We start from the raw sequence: 27,857 nt of genomic DNA, 5'->3' as shown, positions 1-27,857 counted from the left end.
TAGGGACTGATATTTAAGTAATACACAATTGATCGATGTCGAGGAATAAGCTAGGCGGTTTGGTGTTGACAGAGGTTAGAGCTACATTTCTTGTCACGAGTTAACATCACTGCTCTTCCCATTCCTTTCTCGAGATGAACAATTAAAAATGTTACCAACTAGAAGCTGTTCCTGAGCTTCTTGCAATGATTGCCAAATCCATGTCCTCTGATACATTCTTTATCGTGCATTCATCTATATGTACGAAGCCTGACTAACTGCATCTTTTGGCAGGTGTGCGAACCTAAGGTTTTCGCCTGGTAGCGTAACCTACAATCGAGGACAATAGCAATTTGATAAATGCAATTTTGCAGTGTCATTCAAGATGCCACAGCATCTTGCAAGTTTTCATGCATCTGCCTTGCATATTAATACTCGTCTGATGTCTATATATATCATCATGGAAAAAATTACAAAGTCCTTGAAAGTGTGAAACAGTCAATGTCCACTGTGAATAAGCAGCACCACTCTACACAATTAAAAAAACACGACGCTTCAGCTCGAAACTAGATAGTCCAAGTACTCGTCGTGTAATCAGACTCGTCTTCAATGAAACATGTCACAAGTGTCCCTACTTCCACAGTCTCGACGTATCGATTCGTCTGAGACTCTTCAAGCAACTTCGGGTTTTGGATGTTCAGTATGAGGCGCGAGACCATTATTACAGAAATCCTTTACAAAATTGAAAGGGCCGAAATTAAGAATAAAAGCGAGGTGAGGGATATAACAATGGATAAACGTACACGCTTGTGAACGCCGTGCACACATCTTTCAAGAAAGGCTACAAGCCATTTAGCGGAGGCACGCGAAAGTCTGTTCCGAAAATGACGTACATGGGCAAGCTAGCGGGGTATCAGATAAAAAGCGTAATTACAAAATATTCAAAGTACGGACCATAAGAACAAGCACATTTGACAGGTTTGCCATCGTCATAACACTGTATACGCACATGCATGGATAGTTTAGTTATCAGATGCCGTTAATGTCCCGAACGTGAGAGAAAAGAACTGACAAGAAGAATATCGATCCTAGCATATTCCTCGGTAAGAAGTCATTCTGTTGTGCGAAAATACAAATCGTCTGCTCACCATCTCGAATTAAAATTTGAAATAATCGGCTCGAGCCAAGTTTCCATATCTCCAATGCTTTCCAGAGTGTTAGTGAAAAGATGACAGCATCGTATACCATCAACACTATCCAAGGTGCTGCTATCCCTGTAAAACGACGCAATTTATTTGAAGTCGCATATATTCGAGCCAGTTTTGTACATACGCATTCCTCTGAATTAACCCCGTCAGGTTTCATGTGCATTTATATCGATATAAGTGAGGCATTTACTCCTGATCCGATACCGGTGCATGACAGCCGAACTTAGCTGGGACATCGATGGTTTGCAATTGCGCTTCACCCCCAAGGACAGACCACTAGTATGGACATATACAAGTAAAAATAAATAATTTTCATACAATGAGATAGAGGCTGCAAATGACGCACCAATCCCACTGACACTCCGCAAACAAAAAGTGCGGCAAGGAGTTTCCATACTGCTCGACTTCGTTCATATAAGGCGTATGTGCGGATTCCAGTGATCACTATGTATTTGAATCGATTAGTAAGAAGTAACAAGAAGTAAAGGACAAATAGGACGTACTTGCGACGATTATTTGAACAATGACAATAATAATCTGATCGAGTGTATGTAGCTTGCTACAACTACCAAAATGATTTTATAATTTCCACGACAGTTAAAATATTATTTTAAGTAATTACCTCTAGAAATCAATGCATGAGTAAAAGCTCTTCGAGAATAAGATATCAATTATTCCACTGACCGATGACGACAGCGTTCCTAGATTATGCACGATAATCGTAGCATTCATAGCAAGCGGAATATATCGATTCATGAAGAACAAGACTGCAACAGTGTTTATGCGGTACCAAGGTATGCCCGAAGTCTTTCTATTTATCCTCCAGAAGAATCGGACTTCATCATCAAACGTTAGGATATAGTCGTAGTAAAACAGCACTGCAGGGAAAGCGTATCATCGAGGCATTAATTCTGAGTTAAAGGGTATGGCTATGTCAGATTTCTCACCGACAGATGCTAGGGAGAAATATCCGCTGATTTGGCTGGATTGAAGACATACATGAGGACTGCTAGTTAGGAATCGCTGATTTGACATACCTTTGCAAAACTGCATCTTCCAGCTGGCTCGAATTTGAATCTTGCATGCTTCAAGCGACAGGGGAAGCAGAGATCCGACGCGAGTTATCTGGCCGAGTCCTGTATTAGCGGTAAGCAGAGGGTTAGAAAGAGATGAGGTGGGTTGAGGCGAGGCGGAAGGTTGGCAAACGTCGCTCTACGAGTCTGTAATATAGTGGACAAATTTTCGGGAGACGCTTTCTCCCCGTCCCTGAATTAGATCTGTCGTTTGGCGTGTTGTTCTCAGAAGCACCCAGATTACAGTTATCTGGGCATTCACGGAGGATCATCTCAAGTGAGTTGCGGAAATATTCTCACGGATGTCGCTCCAGACTAGATCGTCGTATGTCGTTACAGGTACAGCATTGAGCGTGTCTGCTACAGTTGAAAATACCTTATTGCATCACATTATAATGCATAAATTGAATATTGCATAGCTTTCTACCTAATCCCAGCTTGGGATAAGGGAATTATGCACAAAAATAGTCTATTACATATTGCATCAAGATTTGTGAGAAAATTATGCAAAATTCTGAGCATTTTAGGAAATTAGACTGCTTACTGTTGTGATTTTTGTACCCAGAAGCCTCAGATATTGTTCTCTAGCATACTTCAATACAAAAAGAATGTTTCTGATTAACATTTCATTACTTACAATGTCTTCAATGCTGCCACAAGACCAAGATAGGGCAGCAAAGATCTCTTCATGATACGTGGGGGAAAGTTATTTGCATTGACTAGCTTTTTCTATCTTTTTGTTTCTACAGATTCTGACTGTATTTCCTTGTATTACAAACTATTTCTTGAGTTTTACAGTGATATACACATTTACTGTACTTGTCATTGTCTTGGTTGTCTTTCTTGATGCTCTAAATATGTGCTTATTTTCTTGTCATAGTGTATATGTCTTCAAATAAATTGAAAAGTAATATCGAATGTTGGGTTCCTAATTAAGTAATGTTTTCGCACGGTTACCATAATGCATATTGCTCATATTGCATAGGTCTGAGGCCTCTCCCGACGTTATGCAATAAGATATTTTCAACTGTATAGACTTATTGCATAAGTCTTCCCACGTGCATTACAGCTCTTACGAGGGTAATCGACGTCTAGTGGAAGCACGTCCGGCCGTCTTGTGATTCGCCCCTAATAATAGAAAATCAGGTGCGTAGTCCGCGTTCATTGATAAGCTTATTACACCATTATCAAAGTGGGTCATGAAAGACAAGTCAATGGAGGAACTCAAGGAAAAATCAAGTCTCGACGAAAAACATGAGCTTATCACCTGCTTGCACTGTGGACCCTTCTTTTATACCTTTTGCAAATCCAGAGACCTTCAGACCTACATTCTCCTCCCCAGCTGTTATGTTTATCTCTGTCTTCATTGCTTCCAAGATAGCCACAACTTGGTCGGGAGAGGTAATGATATCGCTGACAGCCGCCTTGATTTTCCATACAGAGCCTGACAGAGAAGCAGAGACAAAATTTGGTGTCTCTTGAGATTCTACATGAATTATGAATTAACGAGATTTTTATTGAGAGGTCAGGTGAGACATACCTTCCGTGGCAGTACTAGTGCTGCTAGCTGCGTTACTCCGCTTACTTTCAAGCCACTCTTTCAGGAGAACACTTTCTCTATAATTTTGTCTCGTCAGATTGATTTATGTAGGGATGTGAAAATACCGTACCGGGCTTCTTCAGATGCTACGGCCTTTGCTTGACGTGCTCTGAACGCAAGTATTTCATCATGGATACCTGAAACGAAGCCGAGGTACTCCTTCATCGAAAACACGACTGGTTCGATCTGCGGGATGCCGTCACTAACCAGGCCATTGAGATATGTTCGATCCCACCTTGAAGGCATAACGTCCGCTGTCAAAGTGTTTTTCCATCTGTTAAGCAGCGTCAGTATTTTGTCATGAATTGTTAGGGGTTTAGTCAGTACCTCGATGTATTCCTCTTCCGAAACAGATTCAAAGGTGACCTGGTAAATAGTTGGGCAAAATGCCGTAGGAGAAGCACGATAAACGGGTACCTGATCAAACGGTTCTAAGAGCCACGGTCTTTCCGGAGCAAAGTCTGGGCCTTTTCCCCAAGGCTGCCACGTTGGTAGTGTACACCCAAATAACTGGTAACCACCAGGAGACTCGACTGGGTAGATGGCCGCGACCAGACCCGCAATTCCGACGGCACCCTAATGAGAAGAGCCCGAATCAGCTCAAGATGATCACCAGGTAGTACTGCCGTGCAACTCACGCGAGGCGTGTATGTCCTCGACGGGTTCATCTTTTGGCCCACAAGTCGACATCGCGGATTAATCTACCGACATGACGTGAGACTGCGTAATAAAATGGTTAGAACATGAGCGAACCGGGACCAAGAATGGACACGCAAGATAGAATCCGACACCGAAAACCAGCTAGATTGAAATTACTAAGCATAAGGTTTCCGATTAGTCCAGAACCTCAACGGACGCACCCACGGTGATGAGACAAGTAGACGTAATGCCTCCGTTGCACCTCCCTCGACGCCATTGTTTGCGGCCAAGTATTCTATATTACTTGGAAGATAAACAGCTTTTGAACGCGAAGAGCGCATGTAGCGTTCTAGGGCATCACGATTCCACTTATCGTCTAGAACAATGGGGAACTTTAATCTACGGCCTGGGAACCGCATATCTTCTATCGACTCCGGAAGGCTCTGTTCTGCTTCAATGAGCATAGCCAATACTTCAGCTTGGGTTGTTAGCCGAGGATCGAAATGTACCTGGTGAAATCAGGCAGTGACAAATTGTACTACTCTTCATGCTTACCATGGTTGATCGGATGCAAGGTGCAAACTCCTTGATACCGGGAATTTGCATCTGGCGAGCCACTGTCTCAAGCGCATGGATACGAGCTCGAATGGAAAAATCAAGCGTCATCTCTCCGTACTCGACAAGTATTGCGGAGTCGCCAGCCTTAAAATGCAATTGTTATAAACGAGACGTCTGGCCCACCTTTACCCTCTTACCTGTCTGAATACTGCTTTTGGCTTAGACGAAGAAGCCGATACACTGTGCAGCTTTGGATCTCGTAAGGGTAGAGATGAAGGAGAGTAGCCCGGCAATTTGAATGGTGATGCATTGAATCCCGATGACAATGCAAATATCGTCTCCAGCCATTTGTCCGCACGCTCTTGAAGGATAATAGCATCCGAGTAACTAATACGCTTAAACTGCAGTTGATCGCCCGGTCGGAGTTGACCAAGTTTCCATCTACCAGTTGTCAGAGCTCCGTTCAAACATGAACGTCGGGGACGTACTGATCGGCTGTAGCGATAGTAGATATACACAAATATCCACCCATGCTTGGTCCTTCATTGGTCAAAACCACGGGTGTATCGCCATTCAGATTAACAGAACCCCGAGGATAACCATTATCAAGGATGTTGGAAGGATGTGAACCGCCTTCACCACCGTTCTGCCGAGCCCAATCTAAGGCAGGCGCATCAGAGCCTTCTTGGTTGACTGGTTCAAGTCGGATGCCCATCCGGTTGCTAGCTGCACTGACTCTCCATTTCCTCGAATAGAATGCCTCAATCCCAGACTCAGTGAGGAATTCAGTATCGTCATGTGGGCCAGGAAGAGAGTACAGCGTCCAATCAGAGTGATAATCAGGTAGGAGCACGTGAGGAAGAGGCGGAGCGTCGTTCGCAGATGCAACGCACAGTTGAATTTCCAGCATGTCCCCTGTTTGCAAGTTCCTTCCCTAAAGCAAGGAATTCTTTATGATCAATACTGGAGATAAACAGTTTTTCATGCTCACTTGGTAGCCACCACTACCCATGGATGTCGACTTAGAGCCTAGGTATTCTGGAATTCTAGGAAACCCACCTAACACGGCAAGATACGCTCTGAATCCACCACTTGAATACTCCGTGTCCGGATGTAGAGCTCCAATGACCAGTTTGGCTCCTCTTGGGACGATGATACGTCCCCAAGTTGGTGCTTCACGTCCGTCAACGGTGACAATAGCATGAGCACCCGTCACCGCAACTACAGCTTCTACGTAAAATAGAGCGATGAAGGACAAAGACCTCGCGTGTCCAGAGCTCTTTGGCGGAATTACTAGCTCAAGGCCTTCACATCCGAAAGGATTGCCAATAAGGGCGTTCCCTGCCTGAAATGCGAGAGGATCCATGGGACCGCTCGGCGGAATACCTAAACCAGTATCTCTCGTTGGTAGAGATTGTACAGACGTCTGGATCCCAGGGGATATGATAGCAAAAGCACTGGTTTAACATGAGAATCGGCCATCAAAGAGACACACCTTCAACGCACTTTGGAGTATACGGAAGACCACCTCGATCTATCCATTCAGTAGTTGCATTACCCTCTACAAACGTCGTGTTCTTTAACACTTGAACTAAGAAAGGTATGTTGTTCGGCGGTCCTTGAACAACAATGTGGCTCTTCGTATCAAGAGTGCGCTTTCCTTGATCAAATACTGCGACCAGCTGCTCGATCGCCTCCTTTCGCGTTGCACATCTCGAAATGACTTTGGCAACAAGCGGATCATAGAAAGGCGTTATGACCATGCCAGTCGAGACCTTCGCATTTTCAACGGACGTAGCGCTAATAACTTTGGTTTACTTACCCATGTATCAATGCGAAGATCATCAGTTTCTTCAGGCAGTTGAACATACTGTAGGATTCCAGGGCTTGGCGAGAAGTTATTCGCGGGATTCTCGGAATACACACGAGCCTCTATAGCGTGTATATTTGGATTAGGGTGCCCGAATGCCTCTTGATCGAGACGGTCAGGCGGTAAACCCGGGCGAATGTCCGCGTTTAATCTAGATTGATGTTCATAAACACCCTGGAGAATCATGAGCTCTACAATGTCCAATCCTCGGTAAAGCATTTCCGTCACCCCGTGTTCTACCTAGACAAAAGAATTAATGAAAAATTATAGAAGGACGGGGCGTGTATACCTGTAACCGTGTGTTCATCTCGAGGAAGTAGAATGTTTCCGAAGCGGTGTCCACCAAGAACTCGACAGTTCCTTTAAAATACCTGTGAGTTAAGCTCAAGCAGCATTGGCTGTTCCTTACCAGCAGACTTGTAGTTGACTAGTTCTCCTAGTCCTACAGCCGCAGCGTACATCTTCTCTCTCATGTCTATAGCGGAATCAGTGTCAAATATCCCACCACTGTTAGGGTAACACCATACCCTGGCGAATTGCAAAGTAAGGGCTTGGTGCCTCTTCGATAATCTTTTGGTGACGCCTCTGAATACTACATTCTCGTTCACCCATATGTATAACGTGTCCACAGCCGTTCCCGAATATCTACATCAAATGTATTCAATGAATACCGAGCATACGAAGCATGCAGCCAGCACGGTACCTGTATCTCAATGTGACGGGAGGAGCTAAAGAACTTCTCGATGAACACGTCTTCATTATGAAAAATATTCTGTAAAAGATATCCAGTGAAATGCGATTGCAATAGATAAATGCTGCATACTTTAGCCTTTTGCTTAGTCGTGACAATTTTTTCCTGCAACTCGGCTGCATTTCCACAGACAACGAGACCCATTCCTCCACCTCCTGCAGTCGCTTTCAACATAACTGGATATCCGATCTCATCCGCAATTTGCACCGCATCTTCAATGCGCTCGACTAAGCCAACCGAACCGGGAACGACGGGTACTCCTGCATGCTGCGCGAGTTCACGGGCGCGATGCTTGAGTCCCATATCTTCAATGATTTGCGCTTGCGGTCCAAGCAAGATAATCCCATGCTTCTCCAACAGAAACGCGAAGTCAGCGTTTTCGGAGAGAAAGCCGTATCCTGGATGTACGAGCGTGACGCCTCGTTCAACACATATCTTCACAACTGCATTGGCGTCTACGTATGCCCTGGCATTAGTCCCTGCATTGACGTCAGCGCCAGCTTCCAGCTCTGCATCCGTAGAGGAAGATCGAGATGGTAGAAGTGCAACTGCTTCATCAGCGAGCAGAACATGAGGAGACGTCGCATCCACTTGCGTATAAACCGCGACAGACCGTAGCCCTATGTGTTTCGCAGTACGAAGAATACGGAGCGCAATCTCTCCTCGATTCGCAACGAGTAGCTTATGGCGTTCCAATGGCAATGGTTCCGCCATGACGATTGAACCTAGTCGAATAGCGAAGCGGACGAAATGCGTCTAATCTTCAGCAGATACATATATAGATAACCAAAGAAGCAAGACTGAATTAGCTGTGCTCCACGATGGCATGACGAAGTTAGTACCTGATGGTCATGAGATTCCGCCAAGTGATCCATTCAGTCCGAGACTTCGGATAGGACTTATCTGTGGATCTCAAACTGTAAGAATAGCTAACGTGTGCATATTTACACGGATTGACCATTGTTCCTTTTACATTCGATTGCTATTCTGGTTCATTCACGAATCAAATCTCACTGATAACCAGCATTCTTGTTACTCTCGTCTACAAGGCGCTTAACCGTCTGGGCGATCTCAATTGCACCCTACAAACGTGTCATATTAGTAAAAATAGGGGCACTTGAATACATCTAGACGGACCGGTGAATCAGAATGGACGCATATGCTTATGTCTTGAACGCCTGTCCCGATTGGCAGGGTACCGCTCTTCGTAGTCACGAGTTCCTCTGAGAGCATTCTCCTGACCTGGAGCACTGAAATTGAGTGTTTAACATTGGGACAGAAAACCCAGTCAAACGAACCCGTGTCTCGACTTCATTCAGACTGACGGGATCATGTTTCCTACAGGAAATAAGAAGTTTAGCTTGAGTGCTTCTCAGGGCAACGAGATAAGCACTTTGTTATGAGAAGTTTTCCTTCAGGAGAATATTCCAGGTCCGCAAACCATTCTTTAAAAAGGTCGTAAGATACCGCAGGACGGTAATATGTGAGGGCGACCGACCAGCAATGAATTTAACACCTTGTTCTTCTGCTGCAGTCTGGTGGCAAGTCCCAGCGAGACCCATATACGCGACGTTGAACATCTTCGCGACGCCAACGGCCGCTCGCGCTAACTCGGGCGAGCGAGCAGTTTGACCGTAGACGGCACCGTGTGGTTTTATCTTATGAGAGCAGTAAGATCATGAATTGGAGAGCTATGATGCACCGTACGTGGTTCATCACGAGGCCATTCTTATGCAGGAAGCCTGAGAGAGCTCCCACTTGATAAACCAAGCACGATGCGAGCTCGTCCTGAGCGGAACTCCTCAGAAGGCAATAGTCAAGTGGACGGATGAACGAACGGGTTCAATAGCCATCTCTCTTCTACCAAAGCCTTGATGGTCTGGCAAGCTTGGGTGCGCACCGACCTTCACGTTGTTTGCCTTCGCAAGTGAAACAGTCTTATCCATAACCATGAAATCACTAGATGTTAATCTCATGTCATTACATGTTCATATCGGATTCCATGAAGTTGAGGCTTACCCCGCGTGAAAGCCACAGGCTATGTTGGCTAGATGAATGGTCTTCATGAGCGACTCATCGTCACCCTATCATGCCTGTTCAGCAGGAAATCGTTGCATTTATACTGCCATGGGAAAGGACTTATACCATAGAATATAGCGAATAGCCCTGGGGATACTGTGTTAGTATGTTATAACTTACAGTAATTACTATTACGAGACCGCACCTCACCCATATCACAATTTACAGTTGCACGGAGAACCATCTTCAATAAAGCACTGTATCGCACTTGTTGCTAATCGTTGAGGGTTAAGTGCCAAAGTAGGACCGTATGGCCATGGGATCATTGGGATGAGGTTATTTGCATATGCTTACATAATTTCGCACATCTTGAATGTGTTTCACGGACTATTCCTCAAAGTGTTCCTCACCGTCCGACTCAATGTGAACTAGCCAAGTAGCAGGCATCTGGAAGGCTCGTAGGTGACCTCCGATTGAAAACAGTAACCTGGATCGCTGAGAACACCGCGCCTTTAGTAATCAAAATCTAAGGACCTAGATCAGCACCAGAATGCATGGTATGCTATTAAGCTTACATTTCTTACCGACTTGAATCATTTTGTTTTAGGAAACCAGTACGGTAATATGATTCATAACTAACCAGAATTGATGTTTTCTAATTCTCTCTAACAAAAACAAAAGTAAAAAAATCGCGTCGATCACTGAGTCTGAATTTCCACGGCGAACGCCGAGTATGACACGTCAATGCAACTCGACACGCGACCGCGTCAACTCAGCTCTCCAGTTTCTTTCTCGTCGTCCACCATGGCTGGCTGTAAGTTTGTTCTACTCGTTATTCTGCTCGTGCGCAGTGAAATTGACTCGTATGCTTGCTCTCTTCGTATGTAGTCCGGTTTTTAAATCTCGTGCGACCGTTTTTGCCTATTCTCCCCGAGGTGTCCTCGCCCGACCGCAAGGTGCCCTTCAACCAAAAGGTCCTCTGGACAGCCGTCACTCTCCTCATCTTCCTTGTCTGCTCCCAAATACCTCTCTATGGCATTATGTCCTCTGACTCGTCCGACCCTCTGTATTGGATGCGTGTCATTCTTGCATCCAATCGAGGAACGCTCATGGAACTGGGAATTAGCCCTATTGTAACTTCTGGGATGATAATGCAACTCCTCGCTGGTGCCAACCTTATTGACGTTGACTTCAGCTTGAAGGAGGATCGAGCACTCTTTGGTGGTGCACAGAAACGTGTGTATTTCCCGTTTTATTTCTCTATCGCTATTTTCTTGACTGACACGTTGCGCTGGCAGTTTTCGCTCTCATCATCTCGCTCGGCCAGGCTACCGTATACGTATTAACCGGTCTCTATGGCTCGCCATCTTCACTTGGACCAGGCGTCTGCTTGCTTCTCATTCTCCAGCTCGTGGCAGCTTCTCTCATCGTCGTCCTCCTTGACGAGCTCCTCCAAAAGGGTTATGGTCTTGGTTCTGGTATTTCACTATTCATTGCGACGAACATTTGTGAGTCGATCGTCTGGAAGGCATTCTCACCTACGACTGTAAACACTGGTCGCGGCCCAGAGTTCGAGGGTGCCGTTGTTGCGCTCTTCCACCTTCTATTCACTTGGAACGATAAAGGTCGTGCGCTGCGCGAAGCATTCTGGCGTGACCGTCTCCCGAACATCATGAACCTCATTGCAACTGCAGTTGTCTTCGGCGCCGTCATCTATCTCCAGGGTTTCCGTCTCGAGATTCCGGTGAAGAGCAACCGATTCCGTGGCCAGCGTGGTGCATACCCGGTTAAGCTGTTCTACACGTCGAACATGCCGATTATGCTTGAGTCCGCCCTCACGTCCAACGTCTTCATTATTTCACAGATGCTCGCTACTCGTTTCCCGGACAATCTTCTCGTTCGTCTCCTCGGCGTGTGGGAGCCGATGGAGGACTCCCCACAGCTAGCTGCCACCTCTGGTCTCGCGTACTACATGTCTCCGCCTCACACTTTGCGCGCGGCACTCCTCGATCCCATCCATATGGCCATCTACATAATATTCACTATTAGTGTATGTGCACTTTTCTCGAAAACGTGGATTGAGGTTTCTGGTTCCGGCCCACGTGACGTCGCGAAGCAGCTTAAGGATCAGCAGATGGTTATGGCGGGACACCGTGAGGGATCAATGTACAAGGAGCTCAAGCGCGTTATTCCTACTGCTGCAGCCTTCGGCGGTGCCATCCTCGGATTACTCTCTGTCGCGGCTGATTTAATGGGAGCTTTGGGCAGCGGAACCGGTATTCTCATGGCCGTGACCATTATCTACAGCTGTAAGTACAGGCCTCCCAATTTTTTTTCCCGCAGATGTTCTGATCCACCGATTGCAGATTGGGAGATTGGTATTCGCGAGTCTGGTAGCCCTGAGTTAGCTGCCTTTGGTGATCTCCTCGGGTGATGGATTTGTACAAGTTCAAAATTTCATGCAGGCGCGCTTGGGCAGGATGAGCATCGCAAATCGGATCCAGAGTAGATCTGGATGGGTAGGCCTGAACATTTGATTATGGTACTTGTGATGATAATCTTATTCCGCGGCGGGAAAAAAGTATTAGATACTGTCGAGCGGTGTCGTTTAGCTGGAATGAAAATACTATTTTGCCTTCTGGCTATCTCGCTCCTTTCTTTACTTATGATTAAACGGAACGGAACCTTGATTCAAATTGTCTGCTTGCCTCAATTTCAGACTACAGAGGCAACTTAGATCGGACGACGCATTAATAATGCAGAACGCAACCCCGAGACACTCATGGTTTGTCCGCATGTCACTGTAGGTATTTGTTTACTGCCCCTTCACACCTGTTTCCGACGCACATTTAATGATATCATCATAGACATTTTCTCAAGTTTTAAAATTAGTCTACGGTGCTTACATGGAATGGAAACCATCACTGTCCGTTAGCTTCCTCGTTTGATACGCCGTGCGCTCCAGGCCGAGAGGAGCTAGACCGATGTCATTGTCAATGCCAATGTTTATTTGAATATTTCGTCGCCCTATTACCGTGGTAATCAGGCATCTGCCTATCATCATGGTTGTGCTGTTAAGGTCCCCTTCCGGCTGTCAGAACTCCTTTCCAAGTGGGAAACAAGGCGCTAGGAAGTCAAATTATCCGCATTGAACCTTGACCGCCCTGTGTTCAACTGTTCTCCGCGCTGGGCCTCATGACTCTATTGGAACTTCGAGCGCCCAACAAAGTAATCATATGTCTTCTAGACGTTCTTTTGCTTCACGCCCCCTAATCCCTGTGGGAAAAGGTCGTGTTTAAACCCCTGCTTACTTATATGCGGTCTAAGTTTACTGGGTAGCATATAAAGGCTGCTCCGCCAGTTACGTGAATACGGCAAGTTGTTAACTATGCCTCAGACATTCACGCACGCTTTCGATACGCCCGTCTTCAAGGGAAAGGTCTCGTTCAGTACGGGCCTCTTCATCAATGGCAAGTCCGTGGACAGTGTCGATGGGGAAACTTGGGAGTACGTCGATTTGTTCATTACCCTTGTCAATTTAATCAATTAATTAATTTACCATGTAGTGTTATCAACCCGAGTAAGTCTACTCGTTTATGCGTGCGTTTCACGCCTTGCTTAGCAAATATTGGATCCAGCTACCGGGAAAGCGACGACTACGATCGCTATGGGTAATTCAAAAGATGTCGACGTCGCGGTGAAGGTCGCCCGCGAAGCATACGAGACTCGCTGGGGTCTGAATGTACCCGGATACGAGCGAGGGAAGTTGCTTATGAAGCTGGCTGATCTCATGGACGAGGTCCATGACGAACTCGCAGCGCTTGAGGCGCTTGATAATGGTACGTCGATTTCCGCTTTCGTACATGCCTATATTTGATCCGGCATTTGCCTAATTACATTTTTTTTTGTATTTGTAGGCAAGACCTTCAGCTGGGCTAAGAATGCCGACGTCCCAGGTGCAATCCAGACTATCCGGTACTTTGGTGGCTGGGCGGACAAGAATCAAGGCAAAGTCATCGAAACCGATGAGTCCAAGTTAGCATACACTCGTCACGAACCTCTCGGTGTCGTCGGCCAAATTATCCCATGGAACTTCCCTCTTCTTATGCTCTCATGGAAAATCGCTCCAGCGCTTGCAACGGGAAACGCCATCGTCCTTAAACCAAGCGAGTTCACTCCTCTTTCCGCATTACGCTTAGTCGACCTTTTCCAAAAGGCAGGGTTCCCTCCTGGTGTTATCAATATTGTGAATGGTTTCGGCAACACCGCTGGTGTTGCGATCTCTGAGCACCCTGGTATTGATAAAGTTGCATTCACGGGAAGTACACTTGTTGGAAGGAAGATCATGGAGGCTGCTGCAAGGACGAACTTGAAGAACGTCACACTGGAGCTAGGAGGAAAGAGCCCTAACATCATCTTCGACGACGCGGACGTCGACCAAGCAGTTAGTTGGGCAATCCATGGAGTCTTGTACGTCACATATCTCGTCGTACTTGGCACAGAATGTTTCTGATATGTGGTGGTATTTACTATTTAGCTGGAACCATGGCCAATGTTGCTGTGCCGGAACTCGTGTCTTTGTCCAACAGGGCATCTACGACAATTTCCTCCAGAAATTCACTGCAAAAGCTCAAGCGCTCAAAATTGGTGACCCTTTCGGTAAGGAGACGTACCAGGGACCTCAGATCTCGCAAGTCCAATACGATGTATGTATTCTTCTTCATTGAGCCGTCACTTGATTCTAGGATTTAATGCTATTTGTATGATAGCGTATCATGGGCTACATTGACTCCGGGAAGAAAGACGGTGCAACGCTCCACCTTGGCGGCTCACGAATCGGCGACGAAGGGTACTTCATCGAACCTACCATCTTCACTGACACTCGGCCAGATATGAAGATCGTTCGTGAAGAGATCTTTGGGCCTGTTGGAGTTGTTATCAAGTTCGCGAGCGAAGATGACGTGATTAAGCAGGCTAATGATACGCATTACGGCTTGGCTGCTTCGGTAAGTATACCTTGAGTAATTTAATTTGACAAGGATGGTTAGTAAAGAATTTGATCATGACAGGTCTTCACCAAGAACATCGACCGTGCGCTGCGCGTCACCCACCGTCTCCAAGCCGGTACTGCATGGATCAACTGTACCAACCTGACAAATGCCCAGATTCCATTCGGTGGATACAAGCAGTCCGGAATTGGGCGCGAGAATGGCGAATACGCATTGGCAAAGTGAGCATTTATCCCCATTTCCCTTCAAAGTAGCATTAGTGTGCATGTATGCTTACTACATTTCTCTTTTTTCCAGTTACACTGCCGTCAAAGCGATTCACGTCAACATCGGAATGACGATTTAAAAGACATCTGTTCATCTTCAAAAAATGAAAGTATTTACGCGTGTTTTCAACTACGGATAACTTGTAGCAATAAAGGAAACATATCAAAGCTAATCGAATCTCACACGTGAAATCTGTCCTGACTAACTGTAGTGGTGCTACAAAGGCTGGTTTAACTGACATGCTTTCCTTTTTGATTATTTTTGATTATTTTTGAAATGTTATTTGTCAATATCCGGGAAAGGAAAAATATTACTCTGTCCATGGAGGATAAATATCCCGAAATGAACGCGGCAGCTATTCACCACTGGCATCTTCCATCAGTTCCACTGAGTTTAGATATCGTTGAATTATTTGTTTACAACTGCAACAATCTTAATCTAAATGTCTACATACATAAGACTACTAGGTGTTCTTCATGAATAATGGTTTACATGTCGCCTCGTGAACATTCCACGTAGGAATACTCATAATATCCCATAATCATAAGGTACGTATAAGTGAAAGATGGGAGTGAATAACGAAAAAGAGTCAATAAAATGCAAAATGATTAAATTAATGATATCGGTTCCCGACCATCATATACATATCACAGCGCTGCTGTTGAATAGCGGCGAGCGCAAGCGTCGCCATGACACCATAAACAAAACAAGACATTGCCCAGCTCGTCGAGCGAGAATCCCAGTATGCACCACTGGCATCCATCGTTGGCTCGGATTCTCCACATTCCGCTTCTAGAATAGGTGCATCCCATGATGATGGCGGCGCAAGAATTACGGACAACGACCGTGCTGGTCGTACCTCTCGCCGACGAAACGAACGTAAACCTGCACGTAATAAGGGAATGCGGAAAAGAGAGAAGAGCGGAGAAAGCCGCAGATATGTGTCAGCTGGGTCCGCATCTTCGAAGACTGGTGAAGGTACCGGTGAATTGCTTGTACGGGACGTCCAGCGGAAAAGTCTCAAGGCAGGGAGCGCGAAGACCGCCCGCAACACAGCTTGTGTCTTCAACAACGGCGAGTGTATCGTGGAGTACAGTGGAAAGCTGAAAGTCCTTGATTCGGTTAAAGACGTTTGAGTTTCTGACCTAGAAGTCTCGGGTACTGCAGCCGTCTGTTGTTCAACATCGACTCCAGGAACATCATTCCTGGTATCGTCTACCGAAAGCGTAATTTCTGGCACTCGTCTGGTTCCTTCGCTTGACTCGGTGCGTCTACTATACTCCTCGTCCACAACTCCAGGACTTTCAACATCGACGCGAGGCGGGCGTTGCCCATCGTCCTCAAGCACACGATAATCAGACGGTGGCGAAGGTGGAAGCGGAATATCAGCCTCTTGCAACCTCGGCCCCAATCTCAATGCTTGTTGAGCAACGTCGGCTTCATATTCAGAAACTGGTGGTGCTTCGATCATGGCCCAGTCCGCCCAATCTTCCTCCGGAATAGACGCAAGTGTACCAGACCTCGAGAGTCGCCGCTCAGAGCGCGGAGTACTCGCACCGGAAGCCTGCTGCACGGTTGCTCCAGCCTGGTTATTCGTGAACAAGTCAGTGGGGAACGCAACGGTCACACCCTGAGGCTCGGAAACATTGCTCGTCATGTTCTCAGCCGCAGAGCCACTCGTTTCCGTAGGCGTAGGAGGAAAATCCGTCTCAAATTGCGTTGGTTCTGATACTAACTCAGAAGCAGCAATTAGACGACTAGCATCACCATCAATGACTTCCGCATTCTTACTTGCACGCTCGTCATGCAACCCGCCTGCGCTCCGCAATGGACTCATTTTCTCCGCGTCTGCTTCATCCACCTCTCTCACAGGGCTCAATTCTGTCTCCAGTGCATGAACAAGCCCATGACTTGAATGTCGTCGATGATGTGTCGGAGCAGACGGTCTGTCCGTTTCCTGCTGCGATTTAGACGAGGATGCCGTATCCACGCGTAATGGACTTCCAGAATTGGGTAATCCGGAAGAAATTCCTGCACTAAGTCCAAGCGCAGATTGTACAACCTCTGCTAAGAGCGTTTCATTTGCTCCTGAGTCGCTCTGCGTACGTGAACGTGTACGAGATACTAATGAAGGGGAAGAGGAAGGTGAGCCTTGCTCCGCACCTCGCAGACTATCCATGCTTGATTTCCGTGACCCTGCATCAGAGTCAGGAGCTGAAGCGGCACCAAGCGCCATGCCCGAACCCGCCCAAGAAAGCGGTCTTGCTTTTGCACCTGCTCGCAGTGAAGGGTCCCAAAAAATGTCACCCTCTTCTTCCTTCCTCGCTCCCTTCTGTTGCTCATCGGAGTCGATCCTCTCGTCTGCCCCAGGCCATCCTCCAGGAATGGACTCTGCGCGTCGGTGCACAGACTGTTGCAATAAAGATGAAGACTTCAGCGACGACGCAGGAGACGACTTTGGGGACGGAGACGGGGAGTCGAGCGATCCAATTGAAGACACAAAAGATTGCGAAGGTGATGGTGGTCTGCGACTCGATCGCGGCGGAGGTAGAGGCGGCGGCGATTTCCGCCCTTTGGGACCCGTATTTCTAAGGTTTCCTTCAGATAATAAGCCCAGAGGTGGACTCGGCGGCGGTGTCGAAGGTGACCATGCCTGCTCGTCCTTCTGTTCTTGTTCTTTAGTCTCAGTGTGCTTCACATTCCCTGGCTGTGGCTTCGACTTCGGTCTGATGACTATGGCAGGCCCCAGTGCAGGAGTAGCACCAAGCGGCGATCTTGCTCGGGGCTTGTAGGGTGAATCTCTTGAGGGCCATGGCTTAGGTGACGGTAGACCTTCACTTGCATGTCGAACGTGCTTCATATTAGGGCTGTCAAATGGTGACTTTGGCCTTGATCTTTCCCGAGTCTCCTCCCTACCCCGCCTTTCACTTTTCAAGCTGCTGCTCATGTTCAGGCTATCAGTCCGACTTCTCACACTGCTTGCGCCACTCAGTGTTCGCTGACGTTCTCTCTCGCCCTCGAGTACCATACCCCACGCAATGCGTCCTTGAACGCCACGAGAGGCTTCCGTGACACACATTCCAACAATGTCACCAACTAGCCCCTCGACTGTGTGAGCATGCTCCGAGTACCACCACTCCGCAGGCCAGTGCGCTAGATACAATGATAACTCCGACAGCACTGCAGCAGCTTCGCGACGAGCAGCTTCCTCCTCCGTTTCGTCGTCTCCATCCGCGGCGAAAAGGGCATCTTGGATCGACGAGTCATGAGAATGTTCAAGAGCACAACCATCACCCGCAAGACCGAGACAAACACTGTCCATCTTTTCGGAATCTCCTAGCTTTTCCTTGTCCGACTCATCGCTGTCGTCATGTCTAAACGGATACACGGCACCTTCGGCACAGCGTGCGCGGAACCATGGTTCAATTAAGAGCTCAGCAAGCCCGACAGCACTAGTCGTTGCATCTCGAAGTTGATCGGCTTCAGGTCGTTTAGCAAACACAGCCGAAAGCCTCTTGCAGAAATCCGCGTGGGATGTATGGCGTGGGACTGACGCGCTTGAGCTTGAGCTCGAGATATCCTTTGACTTACGTGGCGGCTTGAGTGTGGTGCCCACGTCCCATGCGAGCGTTGACAACAGATGAGCTATAAGTGCACGGTCCTCTCGTTCACGTTGCGGAGTCTGTGGTCTGCCGGGTGTCGTCGGAAAGATTGGATTACGATTTTGTGAAACAGGTGAACGGGGATCTAGAGTTGGATCGGGTTCTCTCGGATCTGTAACCGATTTGGACACATCATCTTGGAAGAAATACGAAGGTAACTTCGGCAAAATCTGTGTAAGCGGGATGGAAGCGTAGATAGCATCACCAGGTATCGCTCCGAATACGAGGACATCCTGAGATTCAAGTGCAAAGCGGTACCATTTCCAATACGCCTTGTCTTGTCTGTTAGAGTTGCATGTGAGCTGCTTATTCAAGAATCAAAAGTTAAAGGGAAGATAGAACGGACTTGTCTTTCTCTACACCACGAAGGACTTCGAGCGCAGTTTTCGCACGTTCGCGTACCTTGCGCGCGTCGATAATAGCAATTTCCACGTCATGCTTTACTGCGAGTTTGTATCGTCGCACTGCATCCCAAAGGCACCAGAAGAACGAGAATGAAGTCGTCACATAAGGTGAGCTTGAACGTGTCGTCCAGTCGAGATGCCGAACGAGGTCGGCATAGGTCATCACTGACCCTTCAGTATTCCCTGCGTTCTCAACTGTTGAAGGGCGTAGACGAATATCGACAGACTGAGAGCGTCTCGCAGCCGGACGAGGTGAGCTCAAAGAGTCGGATCGCGTACGAGAGTGCCTCATAATAACGCTTGCACTGCGCGAGAGATTTCCTTGCCTCGAGCCAAGAACAGACTCTGCATCTGATCCATCGTCACTGCCGATATATGAGTATGAGCCTGAACCGCCACTTAGAGTGCTCAATGTGCTTAGGGTGCGTCGGCGTCGTCCAGGATCTGGAGAAGTGAGATCATCCTTAAATTGACGCGAGAGGAAGTAGGGGTCTCCTGGAGCTGCGTCGTCTTCGTCTCCTGGATGGCCAGGATTGAAAGCAAAGTAGTCCGAAGGGCCACTATCAGCAGTGCGAATCGATGTAACCGAATTGGACAACGATGAGGGTGACCGGGTAAGGGAAGGACGATGAGGGGAACCAAATGGTGAAGCGGGACGCGGGGACGGTGAAGTGGGACGGGAGAGGACACCCCGACGCTTGGGGGTGTGTACGCGGAAAAGAAAATGGTGATCTTCAACAAGAGTATCGAAAGAGTAAGTCGCGCCAAAGCCGTATTGCGGCAAGAGAGTTGTCTCTCTCGAGTTCGACGAGTCCACCGTCGTTGGCAACATGGTGAAACAAGTTCGGGAGACAGTAGCGATTACGAGGTGAATACGCGCGAGCGCTAGATATGAGAATTGCGCTAAGGCCTGGAGTAAGTTCTAGTGCTGCGGTCGCGAGTAAACACGCTGATGCCACGCTGAAAGCATTGGATAATGAAATGTTGCCAGGAGGTTTCCGCCCGGCTTCCGCATTTCCTTCGTACTCATGCATCCCACGAGGCAGGCCGGGTTGCTTCGGAGCACTTCTAGCCTTGATATTTGTGTGAAATGAACGCCGAAATTCGCCACCTTCCGTAGGGTACCACGCGAACCGGACCACGAAACATTGATTGGACGAATCCAGTCAGCAGTATCATTTTGTACCGAACCTGTTCACGTTGAAGGGGAGGTGATGCGACGACGCGCCAAGCACACGTGATAAGCAACTGCGCCAGAAAAGGCAATCAAACAAAGGCGGTGAAGGAAGGTCGTCATCTTTTCCTACTTGTTGTCAATATGTCAGAGCCAACAATAGCCTGATCATCTGGTATACGAATTTGTATGGAAGAAACCTGCAAATTGTCGTACTGAGGTTTGTCTACGTCACGAGCTTCTCGCTACCGCAGCCGCCACATGTGCTCTTGCCGAGGAATGCTGCCTTGGAAGTTGCAAGACCACTCCACGTCACAGCAGTCGTTTTGGATACAGCCACTATATAATAAACAGAGGATAGAGGGGCTCCTCGGTTTGACCTTTATAAATTATCACGATCAGAGGTTACTTAGCCACATCTAATTGATAGTTGCCACATTTCATCTGTGATCAACAGACATGGCTCATTCCGTCTCAGATGTGAACCACACAACTTACTAATGGCTGGAATGACACTTTGTCCAAGACAACTCTGAAGCTCACTCCTAGATACCACCTCAAATCTCGCTGAACTAGCATGATAGCATTTGCTCCTAGTCAGACTCTGTCGGACCGTTATCCGAGATCTGGAAAGTACAATGCACTTTGAATAACTGCTGTGTAATGATCAGACTGTACACAGCCTATCCTGTGTCCTAGTATGCAACTTTCGGCACAGTCTGCACAGCCCTTAACTAAATGCTTCCTCTTGTAATTAAAGAGCGTCGAAAGTACTGCGGTTCCTTATGCCCCTTCATCCTCCCCATTATGTTACTGTCGTCGTCGCTGAAACATCGCCCAAATGCTACTGAGAAACCAATGTCCAACTTTCCCTCAAGGACCACTGGAGCGATGGACTACGATACGCGTTCCACACATTCTCTTATGAGCTCAATCTCTACCTTGTCCACGACATCAACGGCCGATAATCTGCCAGGGCCGGGACGTGTTCTCGACCAATACTTTTTTCAACCAAGTGGACGGTTCGTTGAGCGAAAACTTAATCGCTTTCTCTACGGCAAGAAGTTGGCTCGCAATCGCAGCAGCACGTCGCACAATAACCTCAACGTTTATTCTGATCCTGCAGCACGTCAGGATGGAGACTCTGTCGCTGACCAGAAAGAATGGGAGGGCAGTCAAGCTGGACGTGAGGCATCCACCATTGGACGTCTGCAACGTGTAGACTCAAGCTTGTTGTCTGATGATTGGACCTACACCTACGTCACGTCTCCAAACCAGACATGCGACGACCTTCCCGGAGCTGGCCACTTCGTTGACTCTTACTTCTATCAGCCTGCTGGCCGATTCCTGGAAGCCAAAGTAAACAAATTCCGAGGCAACAGGAAGGACATCACTGCATATAACAAATTGATCATAACTGGATATCGAGATACCATCATGAGAATCCTTGACCAGAATGCTAGAGCACTCAACCGGACCTCCGACTACTTGGTAAATGACTGGTTTTGTTGGAAAACGCGAAGTCTGTCAGGTCTCCTGTATGCCTGGGGCGGCCATAGTATGGATTGTCTTCAGGAAGACAAAATTGTGTATTGCTGTAATAGTATTGCAGAAGCTGCAATGTGAGTGTCATGCTGTTTTTCTCATTGATTGGACAAAAAGCTCATGAATACTGGTAAGGTCAAACAATTCTATTATTCAGGACGAGGCTTTACATTGCTACAAAGACCTCCTGAAAGCTTATCCACGCCTATATCAATACTTTCGCCAGACCCGAATTTTCGACCGTGTCCTTCAAGGATCTGCAGAACAAGATATCGAAGACTTACTAGGACCACTGGTTGAAATATCGCTTGTTTTACCTTCCGAAGAAATTACTCGCTCAAATATGCCTACCGTTCGGCCCTTCCTCTTATCGTTTATTGCAGATGTGCTTGAAATCCGATCAGCAACCATGTATGTGCCAGTCGGTGTTTATTCACAACACGTGATGTATTCACTTTCTTTTAGTGAAGCAGAGACGGTCAATGTTCCCAAGTTCCTCCAGGAAGTCCTTCGGATCAACGAAATTTTTCATTTCTCTGGCGGGATGTTCACACTAGAGGATCCTGTTACGCTATTCTGGGACAGAGTCAAGAGAATTCTCGACAAGCCGGGAGTCTACAGTGGCACTTTGTCTACTTCCTTACTTGTTTCTCTGTTTTCTTCTTGGCAATCTCTTCCTATTGGGACATATCACCCACTACAGGACTTCATTCGGCTCTCCTTCCGGATTGCATTAAAGCTAGAATGGGAGAGTGTATTCAAAGAAGCAAGGTTAGTGCACGTCTTTTTAAATTACTTTATTCTCATAGATTTAACTGACAGTAATTGCTTACAGCCAGTCATGTAGTACAGTGTGTCTGAGGCTCGTGGAAAGCATAATGTCAATGTTTCCAGGTCAAACTGACATGCTTGCAAGTATTTGGCAGCAGTGCACTCACGAAGCATCTCACCAAGACATTGAGCAAGAGCCTTCTAATAATGATGCAGATGTTCTAGAACCTGTTGAAGCACCTTCATCTGTAAAACCTATTGCAGTTACTGTTACACTAGATGTTACTGTGGAGTAGACATTTAAAAAAGAATAATGAAAAGTGAAAGCATGTTAAGGTCTGTATCATGATAGAAACCATATAAGTACAATATCTATGCTTTTTTGCCTTCCTCTCGTGATGCTAAGTTTCAAATGACCTAACACCAGCCAAATTTCTCTCACAGACGCAAAGTCTAATAGTATTGATACATGTCTACGTAGCCATATTGATAAGAGGCAGGTCGTGAGAGAAAGCCTACAGTAGAGTGCTTGGAGCAAGAATTTCCTCATCCTAGTTCTCGAATGGAGCTTCTGCTTCTGTATTTGCTGTTGGTACCTTTGAAGCTGAAGGCAGTTCGAGCTGTTCAACGTGAAGAGAGACCTGTTGAGTTGGTATAATGAAGCTGTTACTTCATGACATAAACGCTAGCCAATGGCATACGGAAAGGTAGCCCGTCTTAATGACGTGGAGTAGATTTGCGTTGTGTATCTTTGTGCCTCGAGAATGATTTCCTGTCTGTTGTCTTTCAGGGCCTATCAATAAATTGTCGAAGCCGAGCTAGACGGAGTATTAAGCTCTAACTGCCATTCAACCAATTCCTGGACTTACTTTGTCTTCCGATATTCGATATTTTCCTCCTTCTCGCAGCTGCATCATTACCGAAAAAGACAAATCATCTGGGGGTTACCAGTGTAAGGTCAGCTGGTTTACACGACACAGATATTAGACACGCACCGCTATCACAAAGGGGAAGGAGTTGAGCATCAATGGCATTGAGTTTCATTAGCATGCTTCTCATTTGTCTCTGTACAGTTTCAAGCGGCAAAACTTCGGTCCTAGAGCGTTCGGTTCCGGCAACCTTCGCTCTATCGAACGAAAAGATGAACTTCTCCAGGGGCGTTGCTGGCTGATGGATACTAATTATAATCCTTTCAACAGCATCCTGCGTTACACGATCAGATTCATCGGAACGAAATAAAAATGTGAGAAGAACAAACGGGTACCTCTACAAGTTCTTCACCGATTGCCTTGACTACTTCTGATACATATTCGTTGATGGTTCTATCCGTGCATCGAAAGACGGGAATGCCGAACTTAACGCGACGCTCGAAGATTTCGAAGGGATAAACTTGACGGACGCATAGTATAGCATGTAGGGCGACTTCAACTGCCACGTATAAGCAAGGACAGTAGCAATATAGCCTTTATATCTCACGCAGTTCAGCTATTGCGGCAACAGCCGCTTAAGATAATTAAAAAATTAGAGATACTGATATTCCGAGAATAAAAATATCGGTACCGAGCTCCGAAAGTTGGTTGTTGCTGTCGGGAGCACACTGAGAAGACTCTGCCTCATCACTATTCTCGTTGCCCTCTGTGCTGTGCTCTTCTCGGCTTTTGTCCATTTTGCATGTTATATGCTCAACATGAGGGTGAGTGAGAGAAAAAGTATGCCTGACCTGGAGAGGTGCTGCCACATCTGGACAGGACAAAGACCCGTTTTCAAACTCCGATTACTATGCAACTGTCTAGAACTCGGAGACGCGGTTTATATGCCATCCTTCATGAGCTGAACTCTCCTTGAGTTCTTTCATCGCCATCAACCTTCTCCGCTTCACAAAATGGAACTTCAAGGTTGCCACATTGGACGAAGAACCCTCATTCCAATGAGGAAAGCCAAGAATGGAGCGAAGGACTTGTCATCCAACTATTTAACGCATTTTTTGCACTGCATTTCGCTGTCGAACGGTATTCAAGGGCCGGATACTGTGGTTACGGCAGACCCTCGGATACGGGAGGTTCTGTGAGCCTTGAGTGAGACCGCCAGCTGAGCCTTCTCTTGCTTGTCAACCGATCGACGTGGTCTCGACTCTCTCTGCCTTGGCCTTCAGGGTGCCTTCGCGAGCGGATTGAGACCTTTATAAACTGTGCTAGTGTTTACTGCGCAGCTTAGAACCCGCTGCTTTTCTAGCCTACACTCACCTCTTGCTGTCCACTCTCTTCTCCATGGTATGTCTCAATAATTACGCACAATCTCTTTATCTCAGAACATTCTTGCAGCACACCTCAGAAGCCATCGCCCGAATGTCCACCGCCGCAAGCCTCGCATCTTCAAAACCTGTATGTCCCCCACAACAACAAACTCCTTCATTAAGTAATTGATCAACTACTAACAGATCAATAATGACTGTGAGTCCTGGCGCGAATTCTCCGGATCGCCAGAGGTCAGCTCGTATCTAAACCCAACGTCTCACACAATTCTCTTCATCTCTCCATCTTCCTCTTTTTATACACACTACAGCCCTCAATAAAGTCCCAAAAGTCATGGCGAGCCCGGGCTCTGGGTCATACCCTACGTCCTCAAATCAAGCGTGGACTTTCATTCCTCTCCACCGTGTCGAGTGTCGTGTCGAGCCCCCGCGACGAAGTGTCGGAGGTATGTCTTTTGTCCCTATTCCTTCCGCAATTTTATTTTAACTCTATGTCGGCTAATTCAATCCTTTTTTATGGTACCGATAGGAAGATCTTCTTGATCCTGAAAATCGTGCATGGATGTGAAAGCTCTCCCGATCAACTGTATTTTTAAAAGCAACATCGCTGGCCAGACCGGCCTTACTGTACCTAGATTTTTTTATCTCTGTTAAAATCAGTCTGTAGGAACCAGAGACATTTGTAGTTATGGCTATACCTGTAGTTTCGTCAAATGGACGTATGAATACAAGAACGTGCATCGTCGGACATTACACCATCACATAAGATGAGCTTCCTGCCAGCAAAATGCCGAAATAATGCGAATATCAACCGCAGAATTATAAATTTGGTTTTGTCAGTTCATTATTCTTCATTCCGGGAATGAGCATCATATAGATCGAGCCAGCTAAGCAAACCAGAGGAAAGGTAATACGTTTCATGTGATTCCAAGATACAAGAAAGGGTAAAACACGGAATGATTTTCTAGACTTCGACATACATTTCCAAAACAAAATATTGCAAATACAAAATTGAGGAATCTTGCCTATTTCAGTGATTTCATAATTACACGTTCCTCCACATACAGTCTATATCTATCAGTTATCAACAAAGAGGAGAAAGAAAAAGGACGACACGGAATTCGGACGGCCCAGCCATGAATCAATTTTCTGTTTCGTGAGAGGGGTAGCTGGCCTGAGGATATATCGTTCTGCACAGTACACCACGCCTAAAATAAGGTCGGGAGAATTTCATCGCGCAGCACTTCATGCTTCGAATCAGTATCCTCTTCCGGTTCACATGTCGGCACATGAGTCGAGACGCTCTCGCGTGAACGGGAGTAGCTGAAGACGTTCTGAGTAATACCACAATACACATAAGCACTGCAGCATATTTCAAAATACAATCGAGGGTATCTGTGCAAACGTACCCTTGGAGTAGAACGTGAGTCCTGATGAGCTTCATACACCTCATAGGCGCTGCCAAGAACAACGACACCAGCCAGCGCTCCGACAGCAGCGGCGGAACTGGCATTCACACCGTTCTGGGATATGGCAAATGAGGTCAGGTGACGTCTAAAGTTCACAAAAATCTCTAAGCATTGCATACCTGCGAAGACTTCCTGATCTGAACGGGTATCAGGCGGCGTGGCTGCGCAGGTCCATCAAATACGAGCGGTTCTGGTAATGGTATCGGTGGAATCATGTCAACGCCCCCCGAAGCATTCAGAGACGCAGCGCTGGTAGACGAGGGGCGCGAGTGATCATGTCGTGTAGTGACGCGAGGCGGGTTACGCGGACGAGCGGGGCCGTCAAATATAACTGTTGACCCGTCGTTCGAAATTCGCTGATGAGCAACGGTGGACATCTGGCGAGCATGCGCTGCGTGTACGTGACCATAAGGCTGCTGAGTTGACTGACTCCTATGTGTAGCGGGGCCTGAAGTTGGTGACGGTGAATCCGACGCTGCAGTCGATTGCGACTCGATGGGACGAAAGTGTGACGGATAATATCGTCGTGCGGCACTGAGGCTCGGGCTTGTCGGCTGTTCGCTATCGAAGATCATGCGGCCTGGAGCGTCAAAGATATCAGCGGCGGTTGTGAGCGTTGATGCCGCTCTGGCAGAACTGGTGCTCTGGTTCGCATGGAAAGATGAACGTGCGGCGACCAGTGCAGGTCGAGACTTAGATGCGGCAGCGAGCATCTTTTCGTTATTTCCAGTAGATTATCAACAGTTGGGCTGTGAATACGAACACCGGGGTGTAAAGACAGATGATACATGTCCTCTTATACCAGCGTGGCGAAGCTTTTAGAATCTCCCATAATCGTCGACCTAAGCGGTAACAAGCACGCAATGACTAGCCACCGCGAGGGACAGTACAGAGATTGCGTTCACGAGAATCACGCAGCCGTGGAGATAGACAACGTCTTCCAGGTTAGACGGGTAACTGAACCGAGGGCTTGGCTTTCTGTCGTCGTATATGGTGACCTATTATATGAACCCTTGGCATTTCTGGGAGCCGACCGCTTCTTGTACCAGTACTCGAGCTTCACATCGTGTAACGTGGAAGGCCTGAGCGGCGATAATGCGATTATGTATGATGTGTGTAAGCGCTAAGGATTAGAAAACACCCTTCTGTCAAGGTGGTGACCATGATAAGGTGCCAGCACGGTGCATCGTCTTCATGAGATGCGAGGAAGTAAGCCCGTATCTTTCCGCGGTATCAGGCTTTGGTATTTAAGCGCAACATCGCGTATTTACAAGGGATATACGCATGTCGGATCCCTGGAAAGTTAATTTACCTAGCATGATTTTCGCTGAGAACAACGCGAGATGCGAGGTTATATAGAAACTTGTAATACGTACCTCCGCTTAAAGACCGAGTACCGTTCACTAGCTCAATGTCTAGTGCTATGCATCACCCGGAAGGTCCAGAATTGTCACTTGGCAGGTCCCAGGAAGGCTCTATGCAAGTTCGCAAGCATGAGACTCAGTGATCACGATGCCAGTACACTTTCTTCGAAGCGAGTAAGCCCAGAGGATAGAGCATATGAGCCTTGAGGTATGCAAGACCAGGAAATACTATAGCAATATGCTG

General features: G+C 47.1%; 10 protein-coding genes across 10 annotated transcripts; 3 read left to right on the top strand and 7 right to left on the bottom strand.

The window, feature by feature from the left end:
• Positions 1-504: 504 nt before the first annotated feature.
• On the bottom strand, positions 505-2,271 carry FOMMEDRAFT_168537 (uncharacterized protein; the record flags this gene model as incomplete). Its single annotated transcript, XM_007267312.1, has 12 exons — positions 505-711; positions 783-820; positions 873-881; positions 934-976; positions 1,052-1,253; positions 1,312-1,319; positions 1,378-1,463; positions 1,534-1,631; positions 1,691-1,724; positions 1,872-2,065; positions 2,135-2,169; positions 2,225-2,271. 12 exons carry the CDS (start codon positions 2,269-2,271, stop codon positions 546-548), a joined length of 960 nt encoding a protein of 319 aa, XP_007267374.1. The 3' UTR covers positions 505-545.
• Positions 2,272-3,418: 1,147 nt separating this feature from the next.
• On the bottom strand, positions 3,419-8,392 carry FOMMEDRAFT_109008 (uncharacterized protein; the record flags this gene model as incomplete). Its single annotated transcript, XM_007267311.1, has 20 exons — positions 3,419-3,746; positions 3,801-3,877; positions 3,931-4,046; positions 4,096-4,134; positions 4,188-4,226; positions 4,278-4,436; positions 4,499-4,561; positions 4,614-4,661; positions 4,721-5,008; positions 5,055-5,201; positions 5,255-5,498; positions 5,546-5,991; positions 6,049-6,514; positions 6,564-6,832; positions 6,880-7,167; positions 7,217-7,287; positions 7,337-7,395; positions 7,448-7,572; positions 7,631-7,699; positions 7,751-8,392. 20 exons carry the CDS (start codon positions 8,390-8,392, stop codon positions 3,496-3,498), a joined length of 3,906 nt encoding a protein of 1,301 aa, XP_007267373.1. The 3' UTR covers positions 3,419-3,495.
• A 296-nt stretch (positions 8,393-8,688) lies between these two features.
• Positions 8,689-9,941, bottom strand: FOMMEDRAFT_157097 (lactam utilization protein lamb; the record flags this gene model as incomplete). Its single annotated transcript, XM_007267310.1, has 10 exons — positions 8,689-8,760; positions 8,816-8,920; positions 8,977-9,016; positions 9,072-9,123; positions 9,177-9,336; positions 9,386-9,466; positions 9,517-9,637; positions 9,698-9,762; positions 9,824-9,844; positions 9,903-9,941. The coding sequence occupies 10 exons, from the start codon at positions 9,939-9,941 to the stop codon at positions 8,689-8,691; spliced, it is 756 nt and encodes a 251-aa protein (XP_007267372.1).
• Positions 9,942-10,475: 534 nt separating this feature from the next.
• FOMMEDRAFT_124084 (SecY protein) lies at positions 10,476-12,348 on the top strand. The gene is made up of 4 exons (XM_007267309.1): positions 10,476-10,511; positions 10,586-10,933; positions 10,996-12,006; positions 12,064-12,348. The coding sequence occupies exons 1-4, from the start codon at positions 10,502-10,504 to the stop codon at positions 12,129-12,131; spliced, it is 1,437 nt and encodes a 478-aa protein (XP_007267371.1). The 5' UTR covers positions 10,476-10,501; the 3' UTR covers positions 12,132-12,348.
• A 737-nt stretch (positions 12,349-13,085) lies between these two features.
• On the top strand, positions 13,086-15,103 carry FOMMEDRAFT_147108 (aldehyde dehydrogenase; the record flags this gene model as incomplete). The annotated part of the gene is made up of 8 exons (XM_007267308.1): positions 13,086-13,204; positions 13,264-13,277; positions 13,336-13,536; positions 13,615-14,167; positions 14,235-14,403; positions 14,467-14,703; positions 14,767-14,927; positions 15,004-15,103. 8 exons carry the CDS (start codon positions 13,086-13,088, stop codon positions 15,050-15,052), a joined length of 1,503 nt encoding a protein of 500 aa, XP_007267370.1. The 3' UTR covers positions 15,053-15,103.
• A 3,000-nt stretch (positions 15,104-18,103) lies between these two features.
• FOMMEDRAFT_32739 (uncharacterized protein) lies at positions 18,104-19,202 on the bottom strand (the record flags this gene model as incomplete). The annotated part of the gene is made up of 4 exons (XM_007267307.1): positions 18,104-18,177; positions 18,367-18,553; positions 18,755-18,917; positions 18,982-19,202. Coding segments are annotated over 4 exons (645 nt in total), but the record flags the coding sequence as incomplete, so codon positions are not given.
• A 1,818-nt stretch (positions 19,203-21,020) lies between these two features.
• FOMMEDRAFT_29076 (uncharacterized protein) lies at positions 21,021-22,825 on the top strand (the record flags this gene model as incomplete). Its single annotated transcript, XM_007267306.1, has 4 exons — positions 21,021-21,835; positions 21,894-22,169; positions 22,224-22,529; positions 22,675-22,825. The coding sequence occupies 4 exons, from the start codon at positions 21,021-21,023 to the stop codon at positions 22,823-22,825; spliced, it is 1,548 nt and encodes a 515-aa protein (XP_007267368.1).
• A 234-nt stretch (positions 22,826-23,059) lies between these two features.
• FOMMEDRAFT_141166 (DNA-binding protein) lies at positions 23,060-24,218 on the bottom strand. Its single transcript, XM_007267305.1, has 6 exons — positions 24,090-24,218; positions 24,006-24,032; positions 23,794-23,957; positions 23,525-23,732; positions 23,399-23,466; positions 23,060-23,347 (listed from the first exon to the last, which is right to left on the bottom strand). The coding sequence occupies exons 1-6, from the start codon at positions 24,193-24,195 to the stop codon at positions 23,201-23,203; spliced, it is 720 nt and encodes a 239-aa protein (XP_007267367.1). The 5' UTR covers positions 24,196-24,218; the 3' UTR covers positions 23,060-23,200.
• A 932-nt stretch (positions 24,219-25,150) lies between these two features.
• Positions 25,151-25,521, bottom strand: FOMMEDRAFT_134588 (uncharacterized protein; the record flags this gene model as incomplete). The annotated part of the gene is made up of 2 exons (XM_007267304.1): positions 25,151-25,232; positions 25,304-25,521. The coding sequence occupies 2 exons, from the start codon at positions 25,519-25,521 to the stop codon at positions 25,151-25,153; spliced, it is 300 nt and encodes a 99-aa protein (XP_007267366.1).
• A 212-nt stretch (positions 25,522-25,733) lies between these two features.
• FOMMEDRAFT_141165 (uncharacterized protein) lies at positions 25,734-27,778 on the bottom strand. The gene is made up of 4 exons (XM_007267303.1): positions 27,626-27,778; positions 26,369-27,561; positions 26,190-26,303; positions 25,734-26,114 (listed from the first exon to the last, which is right to left on the bottom strand). Exons 2-4 carry the CDS (start codon positions 26,960-26,962, stop codon positions 25,989-25,991), a joined length of 834 nt encoding a protein of 277 aa, XP_007267365.1. The 5' UTR covers positions 26,963-27,561; positions 27,626-27,778; the 3' UTR covers positions 25,734-25,988.
• Positions 27,779-27,857: the final 79 nt, after the last annotated feature.

This window comes from Fomitiporia mediterranea, assembly GCF_000271605.1.
Source record: "Fomitiporia mediterranea MF3/22 unplaced genomic scaffold FOMMEscaffold_7, whole genome shotgun sequence".
NCBI classification, from domain to species: domain Eukaryota; kingdom Fungi; phylum Basidiomycota; class Agaricomycetes; order Hymenochaetales; family Hymenochaetaceae; genus Fomitiporia; species Fomitiporia mediterranea.
This window is presented reverse-complemented; position numbering and strand designations above follow the sequence as displayed.